Consider the following 27,561-nt stretch of genomic DNA (forward strand, 5'->3'; position numbering starts at 1 on the left):
TTTGCTGGTTGAGATAAGGATAGCTATACAGGGCATTGACTCACATTGATTTCCTGTGCGTGGGTGTTACCTTCTAGGTTAATTCTTTTTGATCTAACCTTTTCTCTAGTACCTGTTCCCCTTTTCCTATTGGCCTCAGTTGCTTTAAGGTATCTGCTTTAGTTTCTCTGCGTTAAGGGCAACAAATGCTAGCTAGTTTTTTAGGTGTCTTACCTATCCTCACCCCTCCCTTGTGTGCTCTCGCTTTTATCATGTGCTCAAAGTCCAATCCCCTTGTTGTGTTTGCCCTTGATCTAATGTCCACATATGAGGGAGAACATACGATTTTTGGTTTTTTGAGCCAGGCTAACCTCACTCAGAATGATGTTCTCCAATTCCATCCATTTACCAGCGAATGATAACATTTTGTTCTTCTTCATGGCTGCATAAAATTCCATTGTGTATAGATACCACATTTTCTTAATCCATTCGTCAGTGGTGGGGCATCTTGGCTGTTTCCATAACTTGGCTATTGTGAATAGTGCCGCAATAAACATGGATGTGCAGGTGCCTCTGGAGTAACAGTCTTTTGGGTATATCCCCAAGAGTGGTATTGCTGGATCAAATGGTAGATCGATGTCCAGCTTTTTAAGTAGCCTCCAAATTTTTTTCCAGAGTGGTTGTACTAGTCTACATTCCCACCAACAGTGTAAGAGGGTTCCTTTTTCCCCGCATCCTCGCCAACACCTGTTGTTGGTGGTGTTGCTGATGATGGCTATTCTAACAGGGATGAGGTGGAATCTTAGCGTGGTTTTAATTTGCATTTCCTTTATTGCTAGAGATACCACCTTATATTTCAATATAGACTCAGGAAGAAAAGTATTCTTAATCTGTTTCTCTATATAATAGCAGTTAAAAAACCACATTTGTTAATGGATTCAACTATAAAAGAGTTGAACGCAAATTATACTTATGACGAAATGAAACAGATTAAGGTTACTGTCCATATAGTCCTTTTCTTCAGTCCTAAGGCAGAGGATAATTCTTGAGATTGACTGCCATAACCACCATTTACTGTCCATATCTTTTTTGGAAATTGTAAACCTTTTGGAACTCAGTAGAGTTCCAAAATAATTGCATCAGACACATTCTGCCAGTGCCATTGTTGTCTGTGCTGGGAGACAGACTCCCGGTGCCTTCTATTCTGCTTGCTTCCCCAGATCCTCTCCTCTTCTATGTGGTTTCCATATCTTTTGTTTTTCCCTAATGTTAAGTTCCACATAACTGTGAAAATGATCTTTTAAAAATGCAAATTGATTTTTACTTCCTTATGTAAAACCTTTCGCTAGCACCTTTTATTGTTAGTGTATATCTTATACTTAACATACCTCTCCTGGTCTTCACAGTTGTCTGTTGACTGCCTCCCCATTTATCTTTTGATTTTTAATCATACATACTTCTCAATCAACTCTAACTGTATATTCAGACCATTTACTCTTACTCATAGTTCCTTCTGTATTCTTTCTTATGGCACTATATATCTATATCTGCTTTTTTTTTTCTTTTTTTAAAGAAAGAGTCTCACTGTGTAGCCCAGGCTATCCTTGAACTCGTGATCCTCCTGCCTCATCCTCCCAAGTGCTCAGATTACAGTCATGTACTACCATACGCAGCTTTGTATCTCTGCTTTTTATATGATTCTGTGGTGTTACAATATTATATTTATCCACATAATGTTTTTAGTCAAACATAGCATGTATCTATGTATTTAGTCATATACATGGAATGATTATGAGAGCAACAGAATGTTATTGATTTTGTATATCATTTACCAGAACATATTTGCTTATGCGTTTTGACTGTTGTATAGCTTTTAAAACCTGTTGTAAGGATACACTGATACAGGGATATAATTTAATCAGAAAAATATTATAATTTTGTAAACTAATTCAAGATGATCTGTGTCAGACACAGATGAAGTATCCTTCATCTACTCAAATTCTTATAAACTAAAAACAAATATGTCACCTTGTTCATTATTGTATCTGTGTACTACACCAGATGTGTTTTCCTTTCAATTTTTATCCATTTTTAAAATTTTTTATTAGAAAAGAGCAGGGCAAAAATCCTGTCTTGTATTAAAGTATCTTAAAGTACTTAAAAACATTTTAAAAATATGGTAGCTATTAAATGCAATTTGACTTTTTACTTAGCAGTAAACCTGTACACATCCATACATATTAATTGATGATTAGTACTTCTAATAGCATGCTGCAGTCTTCTCTCTTGTTATTTAAAGTCTAAACACAGAAATTGCTGAAATAATATAACTTTTCCAAGTAATATATTCATGAATTCTAAGATAAGGTCCAAAAAACTTTTTTGTTTCTTTTTTTTAAAAGAATAGTTTTGAATTTACAGAAAAATTGTAAAGATAGTACAGGGTTCCTATGTGCCGCTTACTGTTTGTCCCTTATTACTATGTTAACATTATTATAGCACATTCCTCACAACTAAGGAATCAACATGGGTATATTACCATTATTGAATATTCACACTTTACCTACTTGGTTTCTTCCCTATCTAACATATCACATTACACTTAGTTCTTGGTCTCTTTATCCTTCATTGGTATGTGATAATGTATCATGCTTTCCTTGTTTTTGATGGTCTTGACAATTTTTTGAGGACACAGGGTCTCCCTATCTAGTCCAACTAACCTCAAAATCTTGGTCCTTCTGCCTCAGCCTCCCAGGTGCTGAGATTACAGGTTTGTATTACTCCACCTGGTACGATCTTAATAGTTTTGTTGGGTTATTAGTTGGGTATTTTGTACAGTGTTCCTTAACTTGAGTTTGTCTTATGTTTTTCTTATGATTGAACTAGGAATATGGGTTTGAGGTAGGAACATTATAGAGGTGAAGTACCATTCTTACCACATCATGTCAGGGGTATATTGTTTTCAACATGATTTATTACTGATGATGTTAACCTTATCATTTGGCCAAAATAGTATTTGACAAATTTCTTCAATAAGTTACTTTCTTTCCCTCTTGCTTTTTAAGTGACTCAGTATAGCTTCAAGGATTGAAGTTACAGTATTCCCCTCTTAACTCCTTATACCAATCTCTGAGGTTATATCATGTATCTATCTACAGATATATTTGTCATTGCATTTTGTCCTGGGTTCCCCTTACTTCCTGATTGAGTTTTAAAATTTTTCATGTATTAGGAAACATTCTTTGTATAGTATGGTTGGATGATTTTTGGTAAATGTGTAGTGTCATGTTTCCTTTACCATGAAGATTAGTTTATCACCCTCAAAGTTATCTGTGTTTTCATTACTGTGACAAAGTACTTAAGACAATTAACTTAAGGCAGGGAGGATATATTTTTGTCTCAGTTTCAGAGGTTTCAGTGCATGGTCAACTTGCTACATTGTTATAGTCCCGTGGTAAGGCAGAAACATCATGGTGGAAAGGCATGGTGGACAAAGGTGCTCATGTCATGGTAGCTAGGAAGGAGGGGAGGGGCAGGAGAAAGTCAGGGATAAGACATGTCTTTCAAAGTCATACCCCTGGTGATCTACTTCCTCAAGTGAAGTCCCACTTCCTAGTTTCCACCACTTCCCAATAATGCTGTCAGATTATGAATCTCAATGGGTTAACTCATTAATTAGGTCAGAGCCCTCATGATCCAATCACTTCTTAATAGTGCCACCGGCTGGGAGCCAAACTTTCAATACATGAGCCTTTGGAACCAATTTATATTCAAACCATAACATTCTTTGTACTTCCCCTAGTCATACACTTTCCCCAAACCTCTTGCAACCACTGTTTTCTGTTCTTATGATTGGTCTTTTCCAGAATATCATATTAATAGAATTATATAGTCTGTAACCTTTTTATTTTGGTTCCTTTCACTTAGATTAATTCAAGTTGTGTGAATTGTCCTTTCTTAATTGCTGTATAGTATTTCATTCAGTGATATACTATAGTTGGTTTATTCATTTACCTGTTGAAGGAAATCTTGGTTGTTTCAAAGTTTATGAGTAAACATTTGTAGGAACTGGAGACATGGCTCAAGTGGTAGAGTACCTACTTCACAAGCCTTGAAGCCCTGAGTTCAAACCCCAGTCCCACTAAAAAAATAAAAAACAAACCAGAAAACCCAGTAAACATTTGTGCTCTGAGTTTTATGTGTATATGTTTTCAAATCACTTGGCTAAATATCTAGAATATACTGACTTAATCAAATAAAAAAAGGTTTTATGTTTAGCTTTATAAGAAATCTTCAAAAAAGAAAAAAAAGTAATAAAAGCATTTTGTGCAATCTCAAAAAAAAAAGAAATGTTCAAACTTGTTTTCCAAAGTGGCTGTCCTATTTTTCATTTCCACTGGCAGTGAATTATCCTATTTTTCTGTCCTCTTTTACCATTTGGTTCTGTCAAGTTTTTAGGTTTTGGCTATTTTAATATATGTGTAGATAGTGGTTTCCATTCTTTGAATTTCTGTAATGCTTATCTGTCATCCTTGTAAAATTATTCATTAAGGTATCTGCTCAGATATTTTGCCATTTTTAAATGGGTTGATTTTTTTTCTTACTGATGAGCTTTAAGAGTTCTTCTGTATTTCAGATGTGTGTCCTCGTCACATAGGTGATTTGTGAGTACCTTTTCCTAGTTTGCAGGCCTTTTTATTCCCTTTAGAGTGTCTTTTGCAGAGAAAAGAGTTTAATTTTGATAAGGTCCAATTTGTATTTTTTCTTTCATGTATCTTCTTTTGGTGTCTATGTTATGACTCCTCACCACAAACAAGGAGATTTTCTCTTCTGTTCTTATCAGTACATTCAGATCTGTGAATCATTTAGAATTAATTTTTGTGTAAGTTGTGAGTTGTGTTGTAGAGATTGATCTTTTTTTTTTTTTTAATTCGGGGCATGTGGTCAGTTCTGTCACCATTTAGTGATAAAGACTGTCCCTGTCCTTTCTCTATCAAATCACCTTTGCCCCTTTATTTGGGTTTGTTTCTGGGGTCTCTGTACCACTGATCTATGTGTCCATTCTTTGGCCAGTACCATGGTTCTATAACTTTTATGCCTTGAAATCAGGTAGTGAGAGTCCTCTGATTTTGTTTATTTTAAGAATTATTTGACCATCTTATACCTTTGCTAAAAGCAAAAGTATATGTACAGAAGAAAGGTGTTCTGGGATTTTGATTGTAATTGTGTTGAATGTATAGATCAAATTGGGAACGACAGACATTGTAGCAATACGAAGTCTTCCAGTCTATTAAAATGAAACATCTCTATTTAGGTCTTCTTTCATTTCTTTCATTTTGGAGTTTTCTACATATAGATTCTACACATATTTTATTAGATTATACCTAAAGTGCTTCATTTCCCCCACATGCTATCATATTTTTTTAGAAAATTTCAAATTCCAATTTCTCATTATGGATATATAGGAGAGCAATTGATTTTGGTATATTGACCATATAGCTTACAACCTTGTTAAACACAATTATTAGTTCCAGGAAATCATGACATCTGTGAAAAAGAAGCTTTATTTCTTCCTTTCCAGTATCTCTACCTTTTATTTATTTTTCTTAAGTTTCCTTCTTTCAGTTTTTTTTAATTGTTTTTATATTTATTCATATGTGTATACACTGTTTGGGTCACTTCTCCCTCCCCCCACCCCGCTCCCTTCCAGGCAGAACCTGTTCTGTCCTCTTGTTCTCCAGTTTTGTTGAAGTGAAAACATAAGAGATAATAAGAAAGATAGTGTTTTTGCTAGTTTGAGGTAAAGATAACTATACAGAGAGATTCCTAGTGTTGCTTCCTTGCACTGTGTATTACAACCCACATTGGTTCATCTCTGCCAGACCTCTTTACTCCTTCCTGGTCACCTTCCCATAGTGGCCTCTACCTGTTTTAAGATTACTATCTTTGCTCGCCTACAAGTGGGCACTTCAGCCACATTCAAGTTTTAGGTTTCCTTCCCTTTCCGTATTCCTCCTGTATGCATTCTGCCCTTAGTTTGTGAACCATGTTCAGTGGTGTTTTTTAAAATCATGAATGAGTGTTAAATTTTATATATTTTTAATTCTGTGTTTGGCCAGTTAAAATGTCAATAGAGCCCAGGGTGTGGTTGGTACATGCCTTTAATTCAGGCACGCAAGAAGTTGAAGTTGGGGGTTGGAAGTTCAAGCTCAGCCTTGGCAACATAGCAAAATCCTGTCTCAAAAAAGAAAAAAACAATTAAAAAAAAAAAAAAACAGGCTAAGCATATAATGCTCAGTGGTAGAGTGCTTGCCTAGCATATACAAAACTCTGTGTTCAATCCCTAGAACATATACACACCCATAGTCAGTAGATGTTGTTTTTCTTAATAAATTTAAATAAAATTAATCTTTATTTCCTAAAGAAAAAGGCTAAAATATACCTTTCTTGTTTAATACATGTAACATCTATAATGTGAGATTAATATTTCACTTCATCTTGAAATTAATGGAAAAGTAAAGGCAATTTATTGTGTTATTTAAAATAGTACACTGTTTAATTTTTCCTAGTACAATTGCATATTGCACAAAACAATAAAAATATTTGAAAGTGTTTCCCTAAAGAGGATGGGAGTAAAGTTTTGCTACTATTAAAGTGATGGAAGACTATTGTAAAGGTAGTCATATCATCATATCACTTTGAGAAGTGTCTAACTTATGCAGTGTACTTGTTAATTTTAAAAGATCATTTGCACAACATTGGGGATTTCATGACAAGAAGGCATAGTATGTAAAGATTATGGTTTCCTAATATTTTAAAGAGCCATCTGATGGCAAACCCTTAGTAAAATTTAAGTATCAGTTTCACTCTATGCTGGAGGAAGAATAGATACAGAATAACCTGTGAGGGAGCTGTAACTAGTTTGCTCTGGTGAATGGGCTGAAGGTTAAACTATCAATCCATTTCCCAGTGTCTACTCAACAGTGGCTTTCTTTGTGTTTCTTCACTTGTTAGAGCAATACAGCAACTGTTATTGAGAGGTAAAACAAAGCAAGCCTTACATTAGACACTGACGGCTTTTTAAAAAGTTGGAATGGGATGTCACTGGATGTTCCAAAGGGTATATTGATAGTCCTGCATCTTCATGGAAGACACTTCCCAGAACGAACTGTATCAGCTTTACACATCAGTGATGCTTAAGTCAATACAAATAAATGTACGCCATGTCAACTAGTTTTAGAGAGTAATGCCATGGACCGTGAGTGATTTTACTTTAAAAAAAACACTTTTAAAAAAATGGCAGGCCATAAATTTATTTCCTTTAACAAATTAATTAAGATGGATAGTTTCGTATGCAAATAAACCATTCATCCATCAAATATAGCTCTAAATATAATGTTAAAGGCAAACCAATTAAAGTATAGAATGTCCTCAGAGGCATGAAATTTTATTTAGGACCTTTCTGATAACGGCCACAGAGTATTTCTAAACATCCATGCAGATTAGATCTTGAACAGCTGCACAGAGCACACAGAAGTCATGATTCCAGGCCCTGGGAACTAACTTGAATAAAGTCTTTCATTGAGAGATCTCACTGTTTGTCTATTTCATGAATCTTGTCTCATCTCTGAAGGGCTCATTCAGTTTAACACAGTTTAGCTTTGTGGTTTAGAGCTCTATAAAAAAATTTAACAGGTTAATGTAATTTCATAATTTTCTTGAGAATTAGATAAAATCCACTCTCAAATGATGTCTTTTGCAAAGATTTTTGATAGCTTGGGACTCTAGCTCAAACTTACCTGGTTATGAACTCTATGACCTTAAGTAAATTTTGAATCTCCTTTAGGGTCCTATTTCTCTGTGGTTCTAACAAGGACTAATAGAGTTAAAGAAAAATGATGTGTGAAAGTGCTTGTTAATTAGTTCATTCGTTCTGCATAAATTTAGAGTGTTGTCTTCTGTCCTTTGTCTTTGTCCTCCTCATAAAAGGCTCATGTCTTATCCCATGTTCTGTGTGACATGTTCTGTAAACACTTTAGTGGTAATTAAGCTTTAAAAGCTACTGACATATCACTTAGATGTGATTTGTTAAGAAAATGTCACAATCTTGTTCTTATCTGGTTACTTATATCATATTTTACCATTTTTTAAAAATAGAGACTTGTGTTGCTTTCATTTCATGTTGTATACTGATTTCCCCCTACAGATTAAACTCAGGGATCTTGACTTATTTCAGTTTTCACACAAATTAACATGTAGTTCCTTCTAGGTATGGAATAAATTTCTGATTTTTGTCATTTCTTTGAAATATTCACATACATGTTCATTTTCAATAGTGAGGATACTAAATTTGACTATAATTTTACTGAGAAACTTACTTGTAATACTAAGGCCAATGGCTCACTTTAGCAATCTGGTAGATTTTTTTTCCACCTTTGAATATACAAAAATTAGGAACCAGAGAAGTTTAGATCCAAGTATTTCTAACAGAATAGCAAAAACACAAAAGGAGATTAAAATATACTAGAAACATAATGTAGGTGGAATTAATTTATGTAATCACTGGATATTATTAGAAACAACTAAATGCTAGCCTTTTTACTATAGCCTAGGGATATAGTGATCTAAAAAAAATGAGTCAAGATCCCTGCCTGATGGAGCTTATAGTCAATAAATAGACAAAATATTTAAACCTGGCACTGACAGTATATAAGGATTATGAATAAACAGGATGTATGTAGGAGAGTAACTGGATAGAGGTGAGCTGATTTTTATACAGTGGGTAGAAAAGGCCTTTTAGGGAAAGACTTAAAAGACCTGAAGGATGAGGATATGCCTAGATTGTATGCTGGAAATATGGTTTCTCTCTTACAGGAATCAGGATTCCATGGAAAACTAACTCATCACAGGAAATGTAAAAGAAAGCTAAGACACAATCGAAATCTATTAGGGTCATAAAATGGGAGCCAACCTGAAGGGTCTCCTACAGATCACAGATGTGGCAGTTAGAGTATTAAAAGATTAGTGACTACAATTATTTGGAACACATCCATTATTTAGAATACATGAGTTTATAATGTTACTTAAAACATTTGTTGCTCATTGGTGGGCCAAAACTGAACAATCAAATACTGATCCTGTCTTTCCTCTAAGAACAGTACATCAGGGAAACAAATAGTTCAGAAGGAATAGTTCTGTATAGAATTACAGCCAATAAATGTAGGAAGAATGATAAGTCATTATAGTAGAATCAAATGATATTCAATGCCTATGCAATGGAACTTTTCACATTTTACTATGTATACTCATGAAGATTTTGTGTTAGGAAATAAATATAAAAATCTGTGTAAAGGGAGAGAGGAGGAATTCAGCAAGTAGGAATGGGAGTGGTGGGAAGATACTTCATGAGACAAGAATAGTGTGAACAAGGCACTGAAGTGACAAAATACTGTGCATATTCAGAGAAGACTTAGTAGTCAGGTTTCCCCAAAGTACAAGATATATTAAACGGAGGTATAGAGAATTATAGTTCATGTGAGTTCTCAGAATACAAAGTACCTGGAAATGGTGAAATCAAACTATATTGCTAAGTACAGGAGAAACTTGAGATTCAATGGTACTTCAGTTCTTACTATTCTTTGGACTGAATTAGTGTTATTTTAACAGAGACATTCAACAGTGAATTTAATTAAAACAAATTGATTTGGCCTCAAATCTTATTGGAAAGATACCATGTAAAGTGAAACATTGATTTTACTTGAGCAAGCTTTGCTTAGGCAATCTATTACTATGATTATTCTTCGTTTCAGCTTGATATTCTTTTTATAGCTGCAAGTAAAGATATAAATATCCCAAAGTCAGCAGTTTCTTTATTTATTACATTGGGCCTTGCTGTAGTATTAGGGGACCACATACATGTTTTACATGTTACATATAAATATATATGTTATGTATTTGGAATGACAGGTTTAAACTTACTTCCCAATAAAATGATCTTCTGTGTTTGAATCCCCATACCTCCAGCATATTACAGATACATATTCTGTTTTGTTCAGATTCATGTTATAAGGATAATAATAGTGAGTGAGTATATTTCTAGATAAAACTTTTTTAATCTGAAGTGACATGTCATGATATTTTTAAAAATGAAAAGATCCTTAAATCTGTCATAAGAATTACTAGTATGGAACAGCCTCAAAGTTTATTCATTAATTTTATAAGCCATTGTGTATCTGTCTGTTCCAAATTGAATGCATTTTTCCTCTCCTGTTATGTAAGAGTTTGGCTGCTGGGATTTAGAAATGCATTGTCCATGCCTCAGGCATTGTCCATGCCTCAGTGGAGGAGTGTTGAGACTGAGATGTCAAGGTGTGTAGTCAGAGCTTGGTGGAGATGGACAGCTGTGTTCCCTGTGACTTACCTGTTTTTATAGCTGGTGAATTGAAATGCATATCACTTAGGTTTCAATTTTCTCATCCTTATATTCATTTTTTCCTAACCAGCGAGACTAACCAATGAGAGAAGGTTGTAGTATTCTGTTATTTATTATTGGTTCTTTACTTCTGAATTAAATTTACATTTAGAAAAAATGGTATTATCTAAGTAATGTATTTTAAGGGAAAGAGCTTCCTTTATGTCATGATACTTATTTTAGAAAAAAATATATTTTTTAACAGGGTATCCAGAAGTTGGCTAGTCAATACCTGAAGAGAGATTGGCTTGGAATAAAAGCTGATGATCGGAATGATTACAGGTAACTTACTAAGTGGTTTTTCCTTATTTTCTTTAAAAATGGTTTCACTCAGAGCCATATTACATTTAGGTAACATAACGCTCCAATTTTTAAAAGAATTGCTTCTTCTGTGTTTTTAAATATTTCAAAATTTTTATGTTCCATGACCTATAAAGATATTCTCTATAAATTAGAGCATTTTAATATGTCATAAGCCAGTTATATATTATTTAATTGATACCCACATACTGAATTTAAAGAAGGTAGATGACAGAAGTTATAAATTGTTTTCTCAGGAACCTGTGATATATTATTGCAACAATAATGAAACAAAATTGTTGTGCACTAGCATGATCACTGGATTCTTTCTTTAAAAATTTTTTTGATGGTACTAGGTTTTGAACTCAGGGTTTTATGCTTTCTGGGCAGGTGATCTGCCACTTGAGACATGCCTCCTGCCTCTTTTGCCCCTTTGCTCTGGTTATTTTGGAGATAAGGTCTTGATTTTTCCCCAGGCTGACCTAGACTATGATTCTTTTATTTTATACTTCCTGCTGGGATGACAGGCATATACTACCATGCCCAGCTATTGATTGAGATGGGGTCTCATGAACTTTTTGTCCAGGCTGGCCTGGAACCACAATCCTCCTGATCTCAACCTCCCAAGTAGCAAGTATTACTGGTGTGAGCCATTAGCACCTGGCTATGATCACTGATTCTTTACTTCTACAATAAACTTTAAATCTGGAAAGGTGAGATTTTGTGAGACTAAGGGAAAAGAGTTGCAATTGATTATTTTAGTGAAAAGTGCTTCTGTTACAGCACAGTACATGTGTATATGTATAAAAATAGGGTGTCCAGCTAGCTAGCTAATATCCCACTTTGGGTTTTTTTCTGTACTAGGGATTGAACCTAGGACTTTGTGCATGCTAGGCAAGTGCACCACTGAACTGTATACCACTAAGCTATACCCCCAAGTCCCCTTATATGACTTTTAAAGAAGGTAGGTAAAGTAGAATACAAATTTTGTCTTCAGTGGTCTACCACTATCTTAAAAGTATAATTTTGGAAGTCTTTTTGACATCCAAAGTCTAAACAAAATGTCTTTGGGACTTCAAAATTTGAAAGTATTTGTCTTTTGTCTGAGGGCTGTCCTTAATGTTCAGAGACCCAGAAGTCCAAGAATTCAACTTTCAGTCTGGTTGGAATTAAGACTAATACACATGAAGCAATGGCAAAAAAAAAAAAAAAGTCCATGGTAAACTCAGTATTGAAACATATGGTTTAGAGTATAAATATGAAATCAAGCTGCTGAAATTGTCAATAAAGAATGACCTCATTGGAGAATGTCTTAAGAATATGGAAATGAGGTTAGGACACTGACAGATATACAAGAAACACTAGTAGTTCTTTAAAGTGGCAAATTATAACTCGGAAAGTGGCTGCTGGCTGTAACAGTAGAGTGGTATTATTTTAACTTAGAATATTAACGTGAAACAAAATAAAAACCGAGATTTTTTAAATAGGGTTTTCAGTATCTACGAATTTCAGCTAAGGGGGAAGAGAAATCAAATTCTAGGCAAAACAGACAGTGAAATAAAAGCTTGAGTTGAGACTGTACATGCTCAGTTTTGCTGTACGTGGTCAGCCTAAACAAGAAAGAGAATTCCAACTTACAGATCAACTATATTCCAAGTTTGTTTGAAATTCAGGATTCAAGTTACCAAAGAAATAAGGATAAAGGCTGTTATCCCAAGATATCTTATAAAATCAATTTTAAGTATTTTGAGCCATCATTTACTAAGTATTTATTGTATAGCAGACACTCTTCTAGAGACTTTATTCATGTCCATGATTATAAAAACAGTCCTGTGAGATAGATACAATTATTCTTATTTTGTATACAAGGATACTTGGTCTTGGCATAATGCCTTAACCAAAGACACACAGACTGTTTAAACATTCATTCACTCATTATCTTTATTCATGACATACATACAAAATAACTGTTACATGTCAGCTGTTAAACTAGACTTCAGGATTAGAGACACTAGAAGCTATAGTGCCTGTCCTTCAGGAGTTTACAGGAGATAGCCATTATAAATAGTTACAGTATTAGGAAGTACTAGAGGTGCCTTGGGACTGTAGAGGGAAATAGAGACTTGTAGAGCTTAAGGACTGTGCATGAGCTTGCTCAGCAGACAGCTGGTGAAAGGGATTTGAACCAGAAGTAACACCTTAAAGGCATGGAGCATGGGAAAACATGAATATTAGGTAATGGTGAGCAGCTCAGTATGACCTGGTGTGAAATATATAAGTTGGAGGTTAAATAAAGTGGTGGATGTGGAGAATGCATAGGCATTAAATAAGACTTTGCATATCACATCATGAAATTTATATTTTTATTTGGAAGATAACAAAAGCATTAAAGAATTTGCAAGAGAGAACTGATAGGATCTACTTCCCCTAATTGAAGTATGAAGATGGATTTAGATGGGCATAAGGAAGAATTTTGGAAGAACAGAATTGTAGGAATTTAATCCCTAATCATCTTCATTTGAACCATGGAAATTATAGTAAAAAATCATGTTGTGGGAGACATTTCAGAGGAAGTTAAGAGTCTGAAGCTAGAGGCTTAGCAGTTGATTTGGCAGAGATTTGTTTTTGGAGTTTGTCAGATTTGTTCTGAAGCAAACTATAAACAGTTTTCCTTTGGATCTAAAATAGCTCTTGGCACATAGAAGGCGCTTGATAAATATTTACTAACTGACTAAATGAAGGAGAAGAAGGAGAGGAAGGATTGTACGATGACTGCCAGTTTTTTAATTTAGGCAACTGAGAGGGTGGTGGTGCCATTCCAGGAAAATGCTATAGAAAGATCAGCATTGAGGGTGAGAATGGCAATGGACTATTTAGGGTTTTTTTTTAATTTAGGTTTTTTTGGTTTTAATCATTTGAAATCACGTGTTTAATTTTGTTACTTGTATTTGTATCGGTATTCTACAAAAATCATATTCAGGTTATACGTTTTTCATTAATTAGCTAAATAGTACAAAAGAGTATTAATGACATCAAGTCCAGCTTCATCATCTTTTCCAAACCTCTTTTAACAGAACTAGAATTACTGGATACATATGCTTCTGTAAGTTGTTTTCTCTCACCAAATGTGTGTGCACACATGCACATATACAAAGTCTATTTTAGATAATCTTTCTTGGCAGTATGTTCATTCTTTTTAGTGTCATAGTATGGATGAACTATAGTTTTGTTATCCATTTCCTTATTGTTAGTTACTTAGTTTATTGCTATTAAAAATAATGTTATAGTGTATAATTCTGGTATGTGCATATGAATATCTTTATACATTTTGAAAATCTATCTGTATGGTAAATTCTTAGATGGAGAAATGCTGGGTAAAAAGTTTGTACATTTAAGGTGTTGATGTTAGAAATGGTCCTTCATAAATTCTGTTACCAGAATATTTTACATTTCTTTTAATGTTATTTTTTTTACCTGTGTATTATCAATAGTGCATGTGATCAGTCTTTTAAATTATTCACCAGTCTGATTATACATGCATCATACATGCCATGAAACCACCCTGTTTGCCTAAAAACTAGACTGGATTGTTTTGTTTTGTTTTGTTTTTTCAGTATTGGGGTTTGAACTCAGGGCCTATACCTTGAGCCACTTTACCAGCCCTTTTTTATTATGGGTTTTTTAAAGATAGTCTCTCACAAACTATTTGCCCAGGCTGGTTTTGAACCACACCCCTCCTGATCTCTGTCTCCTGAGTAGCCAGCAGTGCCCAGTTTTTTGGATATTTTTTTAATCTTTGAGAACAGGTTTTCTGTTCTTCTTCTGTAAATGTTTCTCAGAGTTCCCTCAGCTTGCTCATGATTCTGCTCTGTAATCGTATGTATATCCTGGCTTCAAATATTGTATATAAACTGGCAGTTACGTATTTTTATTAACTTTTAGCTTGGAAAACAAAAAGTCAGGTGCCTCCAACTTCAGCTTCTTTCTAGGTCTCATCTTCTCTTTTCTGGAATGTTAAATAGCTTCTCCTCTACCTTTTACAATTATATTTGCTATAGTGCAGCAAACCATCTTTGCCTTTTATGGTCTTTGTTTGTTCAGTAGGCCTAGTACTATTCATCTCCTTGTCAGTCAGATGAAATTTAAATTCTTTTTTATGTTATTCAAATCCATGAAGAAACTTGGCCCCAAATTACATGTCTTTTCCACCTCTGGCCACTTCTTTCATCCTTGGTTCCTCCATCCTTGGGTGCCTTAGTTGTGCCTTAGTTCTTATCACAGCTCACTGGACTGCAATCTGTCTTTTTCCTGCCCTTATTTCTGTTATCTGGACTTCGAACATTCTTCCTTCATACTGCCAAAACAACAGTGCATGACACTTAATTCATTGAAACACCACACCTACTCCTTATTATCAGTTACCATATAAATTAATCTTAGATTGTGAACTTAGTCACATTGTTTAAAGTCAACCCAAGGTGTGGTGCTAGGGAAGATGGCTTTGTTTGTTAATTTAAAAAACTTTTTACTTTGAGATAACTGTAGCTTCATGTAAGAAATAATATAAAGAATGCTCTTAAATCCTTTATCCAATTCCCCCAGTGATAACATCTTGCATGATTATTATATAGTATCATAACAGGGAAATTGATGCTGGTACAGTCTGCCAGCCTAGTTCATTATCCATCAGTTTTATATACATTTATTTATGTGTATATATGTGTAAGTTCTGTGCAGTTTTATAACCACCGCAGTAAGGATGAATTTGTTGGTTTGCTTCATAATGAATGTTTGTGTGTTGAGAGTGGGGGGCTGGGAATTTAACACAGGGCCTCACACATGCTACACATGCCCTCTACCACTTGAGTTACACCATAGCCCTTTGTTTTCATATTTTGTTCTTGAATCAGGTTCTCCCTAACTTTGTCCTGACAGGCCTCCAATTTATGATCTCCTGCCTCCACCTCTGGAGTAGCTGGGATTAAATGTGTGAGTCACCACACCTTGCTTCATAATGAAAAGTTCTTTTTAGTAAAGTTTTCTCTGTTTTCCAGTATGATATTCATATAAGAAATAGTTTACAGCATGATCTTAGGTGTATGTGGACCAATGTTTTTGTGTTTCACTAATTATAACTTAATTATTATGTCAAGTGTTTTTTTATTAAGATACTGACAGATAGTTGTATGATATATATGTATTAGTTTAAAAGGTAAGTCAATTTAGTAAAATAGATAAGAACATAATGATACTGTAGTTATAGGACAAAAGTAGTGTAGAATGTATATAAAAAACTTTGAATGTACAAATCTTGGTATACTCTTACCAGAATGAAGAGACTGAAATAAGAGCTATCTTATATCAACAGAAGAGCAGAAGTTTGGGAGTCAGACAAAAGGGCTGAAATCTCGGCTCTCCTCTCCCCAGTTCCTACAATGCCATACCCCATACTCGGTACTGAGAATTCAGTGGCGAATAAAACAAACTTCTGTCATATGGAGCCTACATTGTAGTGAGGGAAGACAGTAGACAAGTGAATAATTGAATATACATGTCAGTTGGTGATAAGGACATAGTGCTGGGGAGCAGTGGCACTGCAGTCACTTCTGTGTAGAGCATAGACATTGGGAATGGGTAGAGGTAGAGAGGTCAGTTATGAGACTGTTGTAGTAATCCAGGCACAAGTTGATGGTGGGTTAAAATAGGTGGTCTTAGTAGAGGAAATAAGTTGTAGTCAGATCCTATGAGTCTAAGTGAACATGATTTCTTGAAGCAACACTTGTGGGATGTGAGAAAAAGAAGACTCGATTTTGGAATTTGGCGTTTGAGCAACTCGGTTTGATTAACTGCCAATGAGATGAAATAGAAGGCCCGAACAGAGTCTAAGGAAATCAAGAATTTGTTTTTGGCTCTGTTAGGTTTAGGATGCCTATTAAATATCTCATTGGGTGTGCTAATTAGGCATTTGAGGGTTAGGGAAGAAGTGGAGTCAGGGATGAAAAGTTCAGGAGTAGTCAGCATACTAATAGTATTTAAAGCTGTGATCCTGAATGAGCTCTTCTGATTAGTGAGTGTGAAGAGAAGCAGGAGACTGATTCTGGGGCACATCAGCATTTACAGGGCTGGGATATGAAGAGGAACCAGCAAAGGAGACTGAAGAATGGCCAAGGAGGTAGGAGTAGACCAAAGAGAGCAATGTCTCAGACGTCCAGTATTTTTATTTCCCCATTTGCATGTGCCCGGGCAAAAGTTAGTGAGACCCTGTCTCAAAAACAAGCTGGGTATAATGGTATATACCTATGGTCCCAGCTATTCAGAAGGTGGAAGTAGGAGCATCATGATCTGAGGCCAACCCTGGCAAAGTTAGCACAAGACCTTAACTCAGAAACAAAAAACTAAGGTCAAGGGTGTGGCTTAAGTGGTCGAGAACTTACCTAGCAAGTGCAATAACATGAGTTGAGTCCCAAGTACCACGAAAAGAAGTAATTGAAGGAAAAGTGCTGGAGCTTTGAACAGTTAACAAAGAGCTGCTTGTTGAGCCTGAGAGTTGGTTCCAAGGTGATCATGTAAGTCTTCCCAGAAGAAGTCCTATTTAAGTTGAAATTCGAAGAGTGAACAGCAGTTAACTAGGGGAAGGTGTGAAGGGAAGAGGGTGCTGAGGAAAGAACATAGACAGAGGGTCCCTCCCTCCCTTCCTCTGTGCCATCACAATTCATAATGATTATTCATTTTCATCATGCTTTTTAATATAAGTGTAAATTCGTAATTACTAAGTATATTACTAAGTTTGTCTCTCAGTACATTCTTTGGGAAAATCTGTTATTTGAGCTGCTTAGTAGTTTACACTGTAAGTCCCATCAAGCCATGGAGGATACCAGTTTTGCTGTTAAGTCTGTCAGCGCTTTTGTGCTGGCAATTTCTGCTCATGAAACACACTGAACCTTTTCAAAGGGATGGTGATATTTATCTGCCTAAATAAATAAATGCTGCCATCTAAAGTAATTGGTATATTACATGGACTAATCTCTAAGACTCCTGGGTCAAGAACTACAGTTTATCAAGTTTGTTTTTTTTCTAATAGGCTGGGATCCAGGCAATTTCACATTTTCTTCTTTATACATGGTTATGTGTTGACCACAGCTAGCATTTTATGTAGCATATGATCCCATGTAGCAAATCCATGTGAACACCAGAAAGGATGTCTTGACATATAAATGCTATAATCTATCAGATTACACTGTAGGTATCTCATTTTAAAAAACAAAATGCTATTTATTATTATGAGAAGTTGTAAAATACGTTTATAACTAGTAGATGAGCATCCTAGAATTGACCTAAGTCATTTAGCAAGTTAGAAGAAAAGATTTGAAAAGAAAGTTGACTAGAAAAAGCAAAGGATGAATAATTCTTTGACTTTACCAAGAGATTTCTGAACACATTTATAAGCAAGGTATGGGACTTGCTTGGAGGGCCTCCAAAGTGTAGTGTAATGCTGGCGATGCATGTTACAACAGAGAGACAGATGTACAGCATAGATGTAGTACCATAGATTTCTTTTATCATACAAAATAGACTTCTCAAAAATATAAGCAGCTGTGAAATATTTTTTCCAGCCACATCAGTTTATGTAAGACAGTGTAGCTGAAAGAGTATGTACTTTAGAGATATCCAGTCTTCATCTTTATCTTTATCTCAGTTTAGCCATGTTCTTGGGCAACCTAGAGTTAGTTATTCTCTGACCCTCACTCACCTCATCTGTAAAACAGGAAAAATACCTTAATGAAGAAATAAAACTTAGCATTTGTAGTGATAACCTTGTGACTTTGAAAGTCTGAAGTATAGCCAATGAAGCCGGGCGCTGGTAGCTCATCCTGTGCTACCAGCTATTTGTGAGGCTGAGATTGGGAGGATCATGGTTTGAGGCTAGCTCAGGCAAAAAGTTCACAAGATCTCAGCTCCAAAATTAGCAGAGCAAAATACACTGGAGGTTCAGCTGAAGTGGTAGAGCACCTGCTTTGCAAGTTTGAGGCCCTGGGTTCAAACTCTAATCTCTACCCCACCTCAAATAAAGTAGCCAATGAATCAAAATTCCCTGTTATGGAGGAATAGAGTATGTGCTGTGCTAAAATATTGCCTATAACCCAGTAAAAAAATGCCTAACAGTTATAAAGAAGATATTCATTCTCTCTGTCATTGCTAGACAGTGAGCAGAAGGTTAGCCAACTTTTTCTTCCTTATCCCTGCCTAATTCTTTTCTATCCCTCTTTGAATTTAGGAGTATGTATCCTGTTTGGAAATCTTTTCTCGAGGGAACAATGCAGGTAGCCCAGTCTCGGATCAATATATGTGAAAACTATAAAAACTTCATTTCTGAGCCTGCAAGGACAGTGAGAAGCTTAAAAGAACAGCAACTAAAAAGGGTATTGTTTCTATTTCTGTTCTTGTGTATATTTTAAATATTTCATTGCTACATTTGTAAGATTATACCAACTCTCGTTTAAAAGTTTGAGCTTTTAAAAAAAAAGGTCACATTATTTCTGAATGGCATTTTACTAGTATTTCACAACATGCTGCCTTTAACTACTCTATTTTGCTAACTGATAAAGATGAGTGTATTTTGAACCTGTGGAAATTAGGAAAGCTCAGTAAATATTTCAAAGAATTGGTACTTTTCAGTATAGCTAAAGTAAGTACAACTACATAGTTTCACAGTATTGGTTTGATATATATTAAAATAGTTACATTATTAATCCCACTAAGTCTTGAAATAAGTTTGTATTCATCAACTTCAGTTTCAATTGGAATCATTTCATTTTGCATAACTTAAAGAAAACTATTGTATCCAAATATACTAGTAACTTTATTTTTAAAAATCTAATGTACTCTAAAGTTTTATGATGAAAGTTACATGTATGAATTAATATTTTTCAAAAGGACTTACTTCTTTGATCATACAGAAATTTAACATTCATAGGAAAATGTCATTGTTTAATGTGATTTTTTTTTTTAAAGTGTGTAGTTGATGGTAGATGTTTAATCTCTGACAGCTATGTTCCAGAGCTGTGTTTTGCTATCCTTATTTGTTTTATAAATGTCATCTTATAAGGTAGTTACTATTTTAACTTCCATGTTACTGGTAAGAAATTTGAGACCTGGTGGGGTTAAATAAATTGTTCAAAGCCATGTAGTTAGTAAGTCGAAATACAAAAATGTGAACCCAGACTGTCTTACTCCAAAGCCCAAGTTTTTGGCTCACTGTAATGTGGGAAGTTGTATCCAGGAATGGTGAACACACCATTCTCCCTGGGATGTCAAGGGTTCTTACTGTTCTTAGCCTAAACTGTATGTGGTCCTAATTCACTCCGGCTACTTTCATCTCGTCTTAACCTGGGATAAAACTGCGTTAGGTCCTAGAAAAAAAAAAAGCAGATGTTTATATTGTGTTCTTTCTGGAAATAAAGTTACCAAAATGGAAATTATCATGGTGCATAATAAATAAAATTTTATAGAAGTTATTAATACTTCAGCAAATTTTAAATGATTTAGATTGATTATCATTTGGATTTTCAGAAAGTTTAAAGAACAAAAGCATAAAAAAATGCTTGCCAAAGATGATTTCAGTAGCATAAAATCAATGTTAAAATACATACATGTGTATAAGATTTTAATCTCTTTAGACTAGTCATCTAATATTAATTGGTTGAAACCATTTATATAAGAATGCCTATGTCTTATCTTTACTAAAAATTATCTCTTTGAAAGCAAATATGGTAAACAAATTACCACTCACCAAGTGTTTGTGTGTGTATGTGTGTGTTTATGTAGGATGGTAGGAAGAGAGAATTAGTATAATGTTCTAATTAGGAGGAAATACTGTGTTTTCCAGTTTCCAGTGCATTTACCAATTCTAATTCAGTGACTGGAAAGTTCTACCTTTTCCAGTATCAGAATCTTTTGAAAAAATTTAACTGTATCTAATGCTTTTCTCTTTTACTAGGTAGAATAGTCTCAGACTTGAATTTAACCTACATTCCTAAGCAAAAAATGTTTTGTGAGATTTGACAATTCCCTTATCTGTGAATTAACTTGTTTTATGTTATAGCTGATAATAATGGTGTTTATGTTCCATCTAGGCAATTTTTGAATAGTAAGAAGTACATATTGAGCATACTTTTCAGTCTTTGGGATTGCAAATGACTGGAATCTACTTCAAACTGGCTTAAGCCAAGAAAAGAATATTGGTTTGTGTAACTAAAAATTCCAGGACTTCAGGCATGGGCAGATCCAGGAATTCAGACACTGGTATTAGAATTCACTTTTTCTTTCAATCCATTGGCTCTGCTTTCACCAGTGGCTTCATTCTTTAGCAACTTTCTCCATATTGTGGTCCCCAGTGCTTCAGATTTATAAATCTTACTGATAGCAGTCTGAGATTTTCCATTTTCCCAAAAGTGTCCATAAAATTACAAGAATTGTTTCCATAATGACTGCATCATTTTTGTACTCCACCAACAGTGTATAAAGGTTCCAGTTTCTCCACAACCTTGCCAGTACTTTTTGTCACTTTTTAAAAATAACAGCCAGGTGTATCTAACAAGTATGCAATAATATTTCATTGTGGTGTCAGTTTCCCAGATGGTTAGTGATATTGAGCAGTTTTGTCATTAATTTTATCATTAATTTTTCCTCCATAATTAGCTTCTTAATTTTATAATTTTATATTTTTCTTTTAACAATTAGCTTAGAGATTATACTATACTAATTTATTCATTACCTTAAGTCAATAATTTTACTGTTCCCAAACCTTGTTCCAAATTACCTTTGTGGTCCACCTTGTGCTGGTGGTGCAGCTCAAGTGATAGAGTGCTTGCCTAGCAAGTTCAAGGCCATTACTTCAAACCCTGGTACTGCCAAAAAACAAGCAATTCAGTCATCCTTAAATTAGTATTTTACTACCTCATGAACAATAGAAAAATATTCCAGCAGTATAATTCTGTTGCCTCCCCATTATAATTTTGTGCTATTAGAGCTTTTAATTTTGTCCATTGTCTTTTACAATTTCTCTGTGTTTCCAATATTTCCACCCTTTCTTCTCTATACACCTCAGTCATTAATACCTTGTTCTAGTTAAACACTTACTTTTTGGAATCTTAATGTATTTTCCAGTTCTAGAATTTTTATCTGACTTAAAAAAAATATATTCTTCTATACCAACGAGGAACAAATTGAGAAAGAATATAGGGAAACAATTCCATTTATAATAGCCTCAAAAAAACCCCAAATACCAAGTAATAAACTTAACAAAAGATGTAAATGAGCTCTACAAGGAGAACTACAAACACTGAAGAAGGAAATCAAAGAAGACTACAGAAGGTGGAAAGATCTCCTATGCTTATGGATTGGCAGAATCAACATAGTAAAAATGACTATACTACCAAAAGCAAGTTACGTGTTTAATGCAATTCCCATCAAAATTCCAATGACATTCATCACAGATATTGAAAAATCTACCATAAAGTTCATTTGGAAACACAAAAGCCAAGGCAGTACTGAGCAAAAAGAGCAATGCTAGAGGTATCACAATACCTGATTTCAAACTATACTACAGAGTCATAGCACTAAAAACAGCATGATACTGGCATAAAAATAGATATGAAGACCAATGGAGCAGAATAGAGGACCTGGATATGAATCTATACAGCTATGCCCACTTTATTTTTGACAAAGGTGCCAAAAACATATGATGGAAAAAAGACAGCCTCTTCAACAAATGTTGCTGAGAAAAGTGGTTATCTGCCTGCAGAAAACTGAAACTAGATCCATGCCTATCACCCTGTACTAGTATCAACTCAAAGTGGATTAAGGACCTTAATATCAGACCTGAAACCTTATAGTTAGTACAGGAAAGAGCAGGGAATACTCTGGAAGCAATACGTATAAGGCAAAGGACTTCCTCAGTAGAACTCTGGCGGCCCAGCAACTAAGAGAAAGGATGGACAGATGGGACTACATGAAATTAAAGAAGCTTCTGCACAACAAAAGAAATGGTCTCTAAACTGAAGAGACCACCCACAGAGTAGGAGAAAATATTTGCTAGCTATACATCAGACGAAAGACTGATAACCAGAATATACAAGGAGCTCAAAAAAACTAAACTCCCCCCAGAATCAATGCACCAGTAAAGAAGTGGGCAACTGAACTAAACAGAAGTTTTTCAAAGGAAGAAGTCCAAATGGCCAAAAAACACATGAAAAAATACTCACCATCCCTGGCCATAAAGGAAATGTAAATCAAAACCACACTAAGATTTTACCTAACTCTTGTTAGAATAGCTAGCATCAAGAACAGTACCTACAACAAATGTTGGCAAGGATGTGGGGAAAAAAGAACCCTCATACATTGCTGATGGGAATGTAATCTAGTACAACCACTTTGGAAAACAATATGGAGGCTTCTTAAAACACTAAACATAAATCTGCCATATGATCCAGTAATCCCACTCCTGGGGATATACCCAAAGGAATGCAACACAGGTTACTCCAGAGGCACCTGCACACCCATGTTTATTGCAGGACTATTCACAATAGCCAAGCTGTGGAAACAGGCAAGATGCCCCACTACTGACGAATGGATTAAGAAAATGTGGTATTTATACACAATGGAATTTTACTCAGCCCCAAAGAAGACATTTACTTGTCATTCCCAAGTAAATGATGGAACTGGAGAACATCATCTTAAGTGAAGTTAGCCAGGCTCAGAAGGCCAAAAATCACATGTTTTTCGTCATATGCAGATACAGATTGTGGGGAGCTGACAGGTGTATTGAATAAGCTGCGTGTTTGAGTTTGGCACAGCCCCAAACCGCAGAAGGGAGCAAATACAGTTATGCCCAGTAAAATTGCACGCTTGATTGGCACAGCCTCAGCTGCGGAAGTGGGAAGATGCAGTACAGCTGTTTTTTTCTTTAATGTTTACATTTGGAGAGAAGCTGTCACAGGTTCCTCCTGTTCCCAAAGATCACACTGTCACCCCCACCCCCAAGAAATGCCTGTCTGCCTCGTGTTGCTACTGTGTATAATAAATGCACTGGAGGCGGCGGGGCTGGTGTGTCTCAATCAGAGCACCCAGCCTACCTGGCCCCAGCTTTATGCATGTTTTGTCCACTGTCTGTTGTCTTTCCTACATCTCCCATTGCCCCCCCAGTTAGGTTTCTAGGACAAGCTCGTGCAGGACGCGAGAATAGATCTAAAACAAATGCAGTAATATTATTGGACAGGATCACACACTAAGGGTAGGAATAGAAAAGGAAGGAAAACCTAAAACTTGAAGGTGGTTGATGTGCTCACTGTAGAGGAGCAAATATAGTAACCTTAAACTGGCAGAGGCCACTATGGAAAGGGTAGTAGGAAGTAGTGAAGAAGTCTGGTAGAGATGAATGTAGGTTGCAATACACAAGTGCATGGAAGCAATGCTAGGAATCTCTCTGTATAGCTATCTTTTTTTTTTTTTAAGTGGTAACAGTCAAGTCAGAAGTATTTAATTGATGAGAAGAAGATTAACTCATTGGGACACAGTGAAAATATCAACATAAGCCATCAGTTAGAAAGGCAATTATTTGGAGTAAGCAGCACAAAGAACTGTATATAATAGAATTCATATTCCCTTAAGATGTTGACTTATGTTTGTTGTTTATTCATTATTATTTTTAAATTATTTATTCACATGTGTGTACATTGTTCGGGTCATTTCTCCCCCCACCCCCCTCTCCCACCCTCTCCCCCCTCCCTCTCTCACTTCCAGGAAGAACCTGTTCTGCCCTTATCTCTAATTTTGTTGAAGAGAAGACATAAGCATAATAAGGAAGACAAAGCGTTTTTGCTAGTTGGATTAAGGGTAGCTATATAGAGAGATTCCTACCATTGCGTCCATGTACAAATGTGTTACAGCCCAGGTTGATTCATCTCTAACTGATCTTTACACTGGTTCCTGATCCCCTTCTCCTGTTAACCTCTGTTGCTTTAAGGTTTCTGTATTAGTTCCTCTGGAGTGGGGACATCAAACGCTTTCATGTTTTGGGTTTACTACCTATTCCCATACCTCCCATATGTGCTCTCCCCTTGTCATGTGATCTTTATCCCAAACTAGCAAAAAGTCTATGTCTTTCTTATTATCTCTTATGTTTTCTCTTAAAGAAAACTGAAGAACAAGAGGGCGGAACAGGTTCTGCCTGGAAAGGGGGGAAGAGGGAGGTGGCCCAAATAATGTATACACAGGAATAAATATAAAAACGATAAAATAAAAAATACATTCTGTATTTCAGGTACAATTCTCCATGTTTTTCCTTTATCCTCTTTTTTTCTTTTCCCTTCCTGCAGTGCTAGGGATTGAAAACAGTGCCTTGTGTATGGTAGAAAAGAACTGTAACACTGAATTACATCTCCAGCCTCTTTCCTTTACCCTAATCTCTTATAGTTCCACTATCTGAACCACATTGGGTCTCTGTTGTTTGCTGATTTTTTTTGTTTTCCATGACTTTGGGTCTGCTACATTAGTGTGCCTCACAGTGCTGGGATAAAAATTGTGGAGGCTCTGGGACATGTTATTTCCAAAAAGGTGAAAATTGGCAGGCAGATAGAATGCTAGAGCTTTTTCCTGATAGGTTCTGGTGTTTTGTTTTTTTTTAGGACTGGTTTATTTTACTCACTCCTGTGGTCTTAATTAAAAGTAGGAGGTGCTTTCCACTCTGACAAGCTTTGAACCTTGAGGTTTGTCTTCTCGGCATCATGTAGCTGCTATAATCTCTGATCTCTGCTCAGTCTTTGGACTCTCCGCTTCTGTTGTCTACTGAATTTCTCTCAATTTCATTCCACACATGACTGGTAGAAGTCAACTAATGACTGGGGAAAGTGCATACAGATTTTTTATTTGATCCTGTGTGGTATCCTTGCAAGTTCCTGTTCTTTTGGCATTCCTGGACTCTTGTGAAAATCCCATCTTCTGTTCATAGCCTTTTCCTTTTTTCCCTTTCCTTTCCTTTTCTACTAGAGTTTGGACTCAGGGCATTGCCCTTGCCATGCAGGTGTTCTACTTCTTGAGCCATGCCCCCAGTCCTTTTTGCTTTCATTCTTTTCAAATAGGATCTTGCCTTTATGCCTGGGCTGGCCTGGACCACAATCCTCCTATTTATGCTTTTCCCATAGTTGGGATGACAGGCATGCATCACTGTGCCCAGTGTTTATTCAGTTCAGATGGGGTCTTGCCAACTTAGTGCCCTGGCTGGCCTCAAACCACAACGCTCCCCATTTCCATCTCCCTTGTAGCTAGTATTACAGGCATGAGCCACTGCACCTAGCTTCTTTTTTTCTTTTCTTGGCAGTAGTGGGGATTGAACTCAGGGACTTATGCTTGCTACTACGCAAGCACTTTACCACTTGAGCCACACCCCTAACTATTTTGCTTTTGCCTCAGACCTCTGTCTCCTGAGTGGCTGGGTTTACAGGTGTGTACTACCATGCTTGGCTTATTTTTCAGTGAGGGTATTGCTGACCTTTTGCCAGGTTGACCTTTGAACCACAATCCTTCCACCTCTACCTCTTAAGTAGCTGGGATTACAGTTGTAAACTACTATGCCTGGTCTATTGTTTTGTGTCGTGATTCAGCAAATGCCCTGGGGAGGGGGAACAAGAAGCCAGGCTGAGTTTAGATTTTATTTAGGCGTATGCCCCTTCTCCCAGGCCTCACCATTCTGCAGTACAATGTACACTGTCTCCACCTTTTACACCTCCCTAACTACAGGCAGTAGTCTGATCCAAGTTGTTCTGTCATCATCAGAACCAGTTTTGACTCAGTATTCTCCATGACATTTTGAAGTTAATATTTCTAAATTTTTTTCTCTATTTTGGCTCTTTTCTTTTATAATACTTGTAGGTAAACATAGACACATTGAAATTACGAAGAGCTTGAGATTATAATGAAAATTATAGTGAGAGGGTATCATGAGAATTATACCATAACCTTTTCCAGATCAGAACAAAAGCCTCAGTAACTTATGGCTTTCTGCCCTTATTATATTTACTTACCCATGTCTTTGTCCATATCTTTCTCATTTATGCTGGAGTTTACTTACTTTCCTTGAAATCATTGTGATTCAGAGGCTGAGGATATAGCTCAGTGATAAAGTATGTGCTTAGCATGTGAGCCCTGAATTGATGTCCAGTACCACACACAGATAAAAAGAAATACTTTGTATACTGTCAGCATGTCTATTATAATGTCATTTGACTTTCATAATGACCCTGAAAGGAATGTATTACTATTTTTCAAATGGTGAAACTGAATGTCACAGTATACCTCCAGTACAGCAATATGATAATAAAAAATTACATTGTTAATTTAAAAAAAATTAAATACTAAAATTTTAAATTAAAAATGAAGAAACTGAAGTCCAAAAATGTTGCAGAGATTTAGTTAGTAAATAGGAACTTGAATATATTTCACCTAATTCTGAGGTCTATATGATCTTTTATCTGTTTATTTACTTTGGCAGTACTGGGGTTTGAACTCAGGGCCTCACATATGCTAACCAGGAGCTCTACCACTTGAGCTACTCCACCAGCCTTTTTTTGTGTTGGTTATTTACAAGATAGGGTCTTGAACCAAGCTCCTCCTGATACCTGCCTCCCAAGTAGCTAGGATTATAGGTGTGAGCCACTGGCACCTGTCTATATACAACCTTTTATTTTTTTTTTTAACTTTTATTATTTTTTTAAGTTTTTATTTTATTCATATGTGCATATAATATTTGGGTCATT

The 27,561-nt window shown here is 35.7% G+C and overlaps 1 protein-coding gene across 8 annotated transcripts in view; it reads left to right on the plus strand.

Moving 5' to 3' along the window:
- Fchsd2 (FCH and double SH3 domains 2) overlaps window positions 1–27,561 on the plus strand; it is a 272,221-nt gene that overhangs the window by 106,999 nt on the left and 137,661 nt on the right. For all 8 annotated transcript variants that reach the window (XM_074083602.1, XM_074083607.1, XM_020163919.2 and 5 more), the window contains 2 exons: window positions 10,656–10,732; window positions 19,026–19,170. In XM_074083602.1, the coding sequence (XP_073939703.1) occupies window positions 10,656–10,732; window positions 19,026–19,170 (222 nt within the window). The remainder of the gene's footprint in view (window positions 1–10,655; window positions 10,733–19,025; window positions 19,171–27,561) is intronic.

The sequence above is a fragment of the Castor canadensis genome, chromosome 1, assembly GCF_047511655.1.
Source record: "Castor canadensis chromosome 1, mCasCan1.hap1v2, whole genome shotgun sequence".
NCBI classification, from domain to species: domain Eukaryota; kingdom Metazoa; phylum Chordata; class Mammalia; order Rodentia; family Castoridae; genus Castor; species Castor canadensis.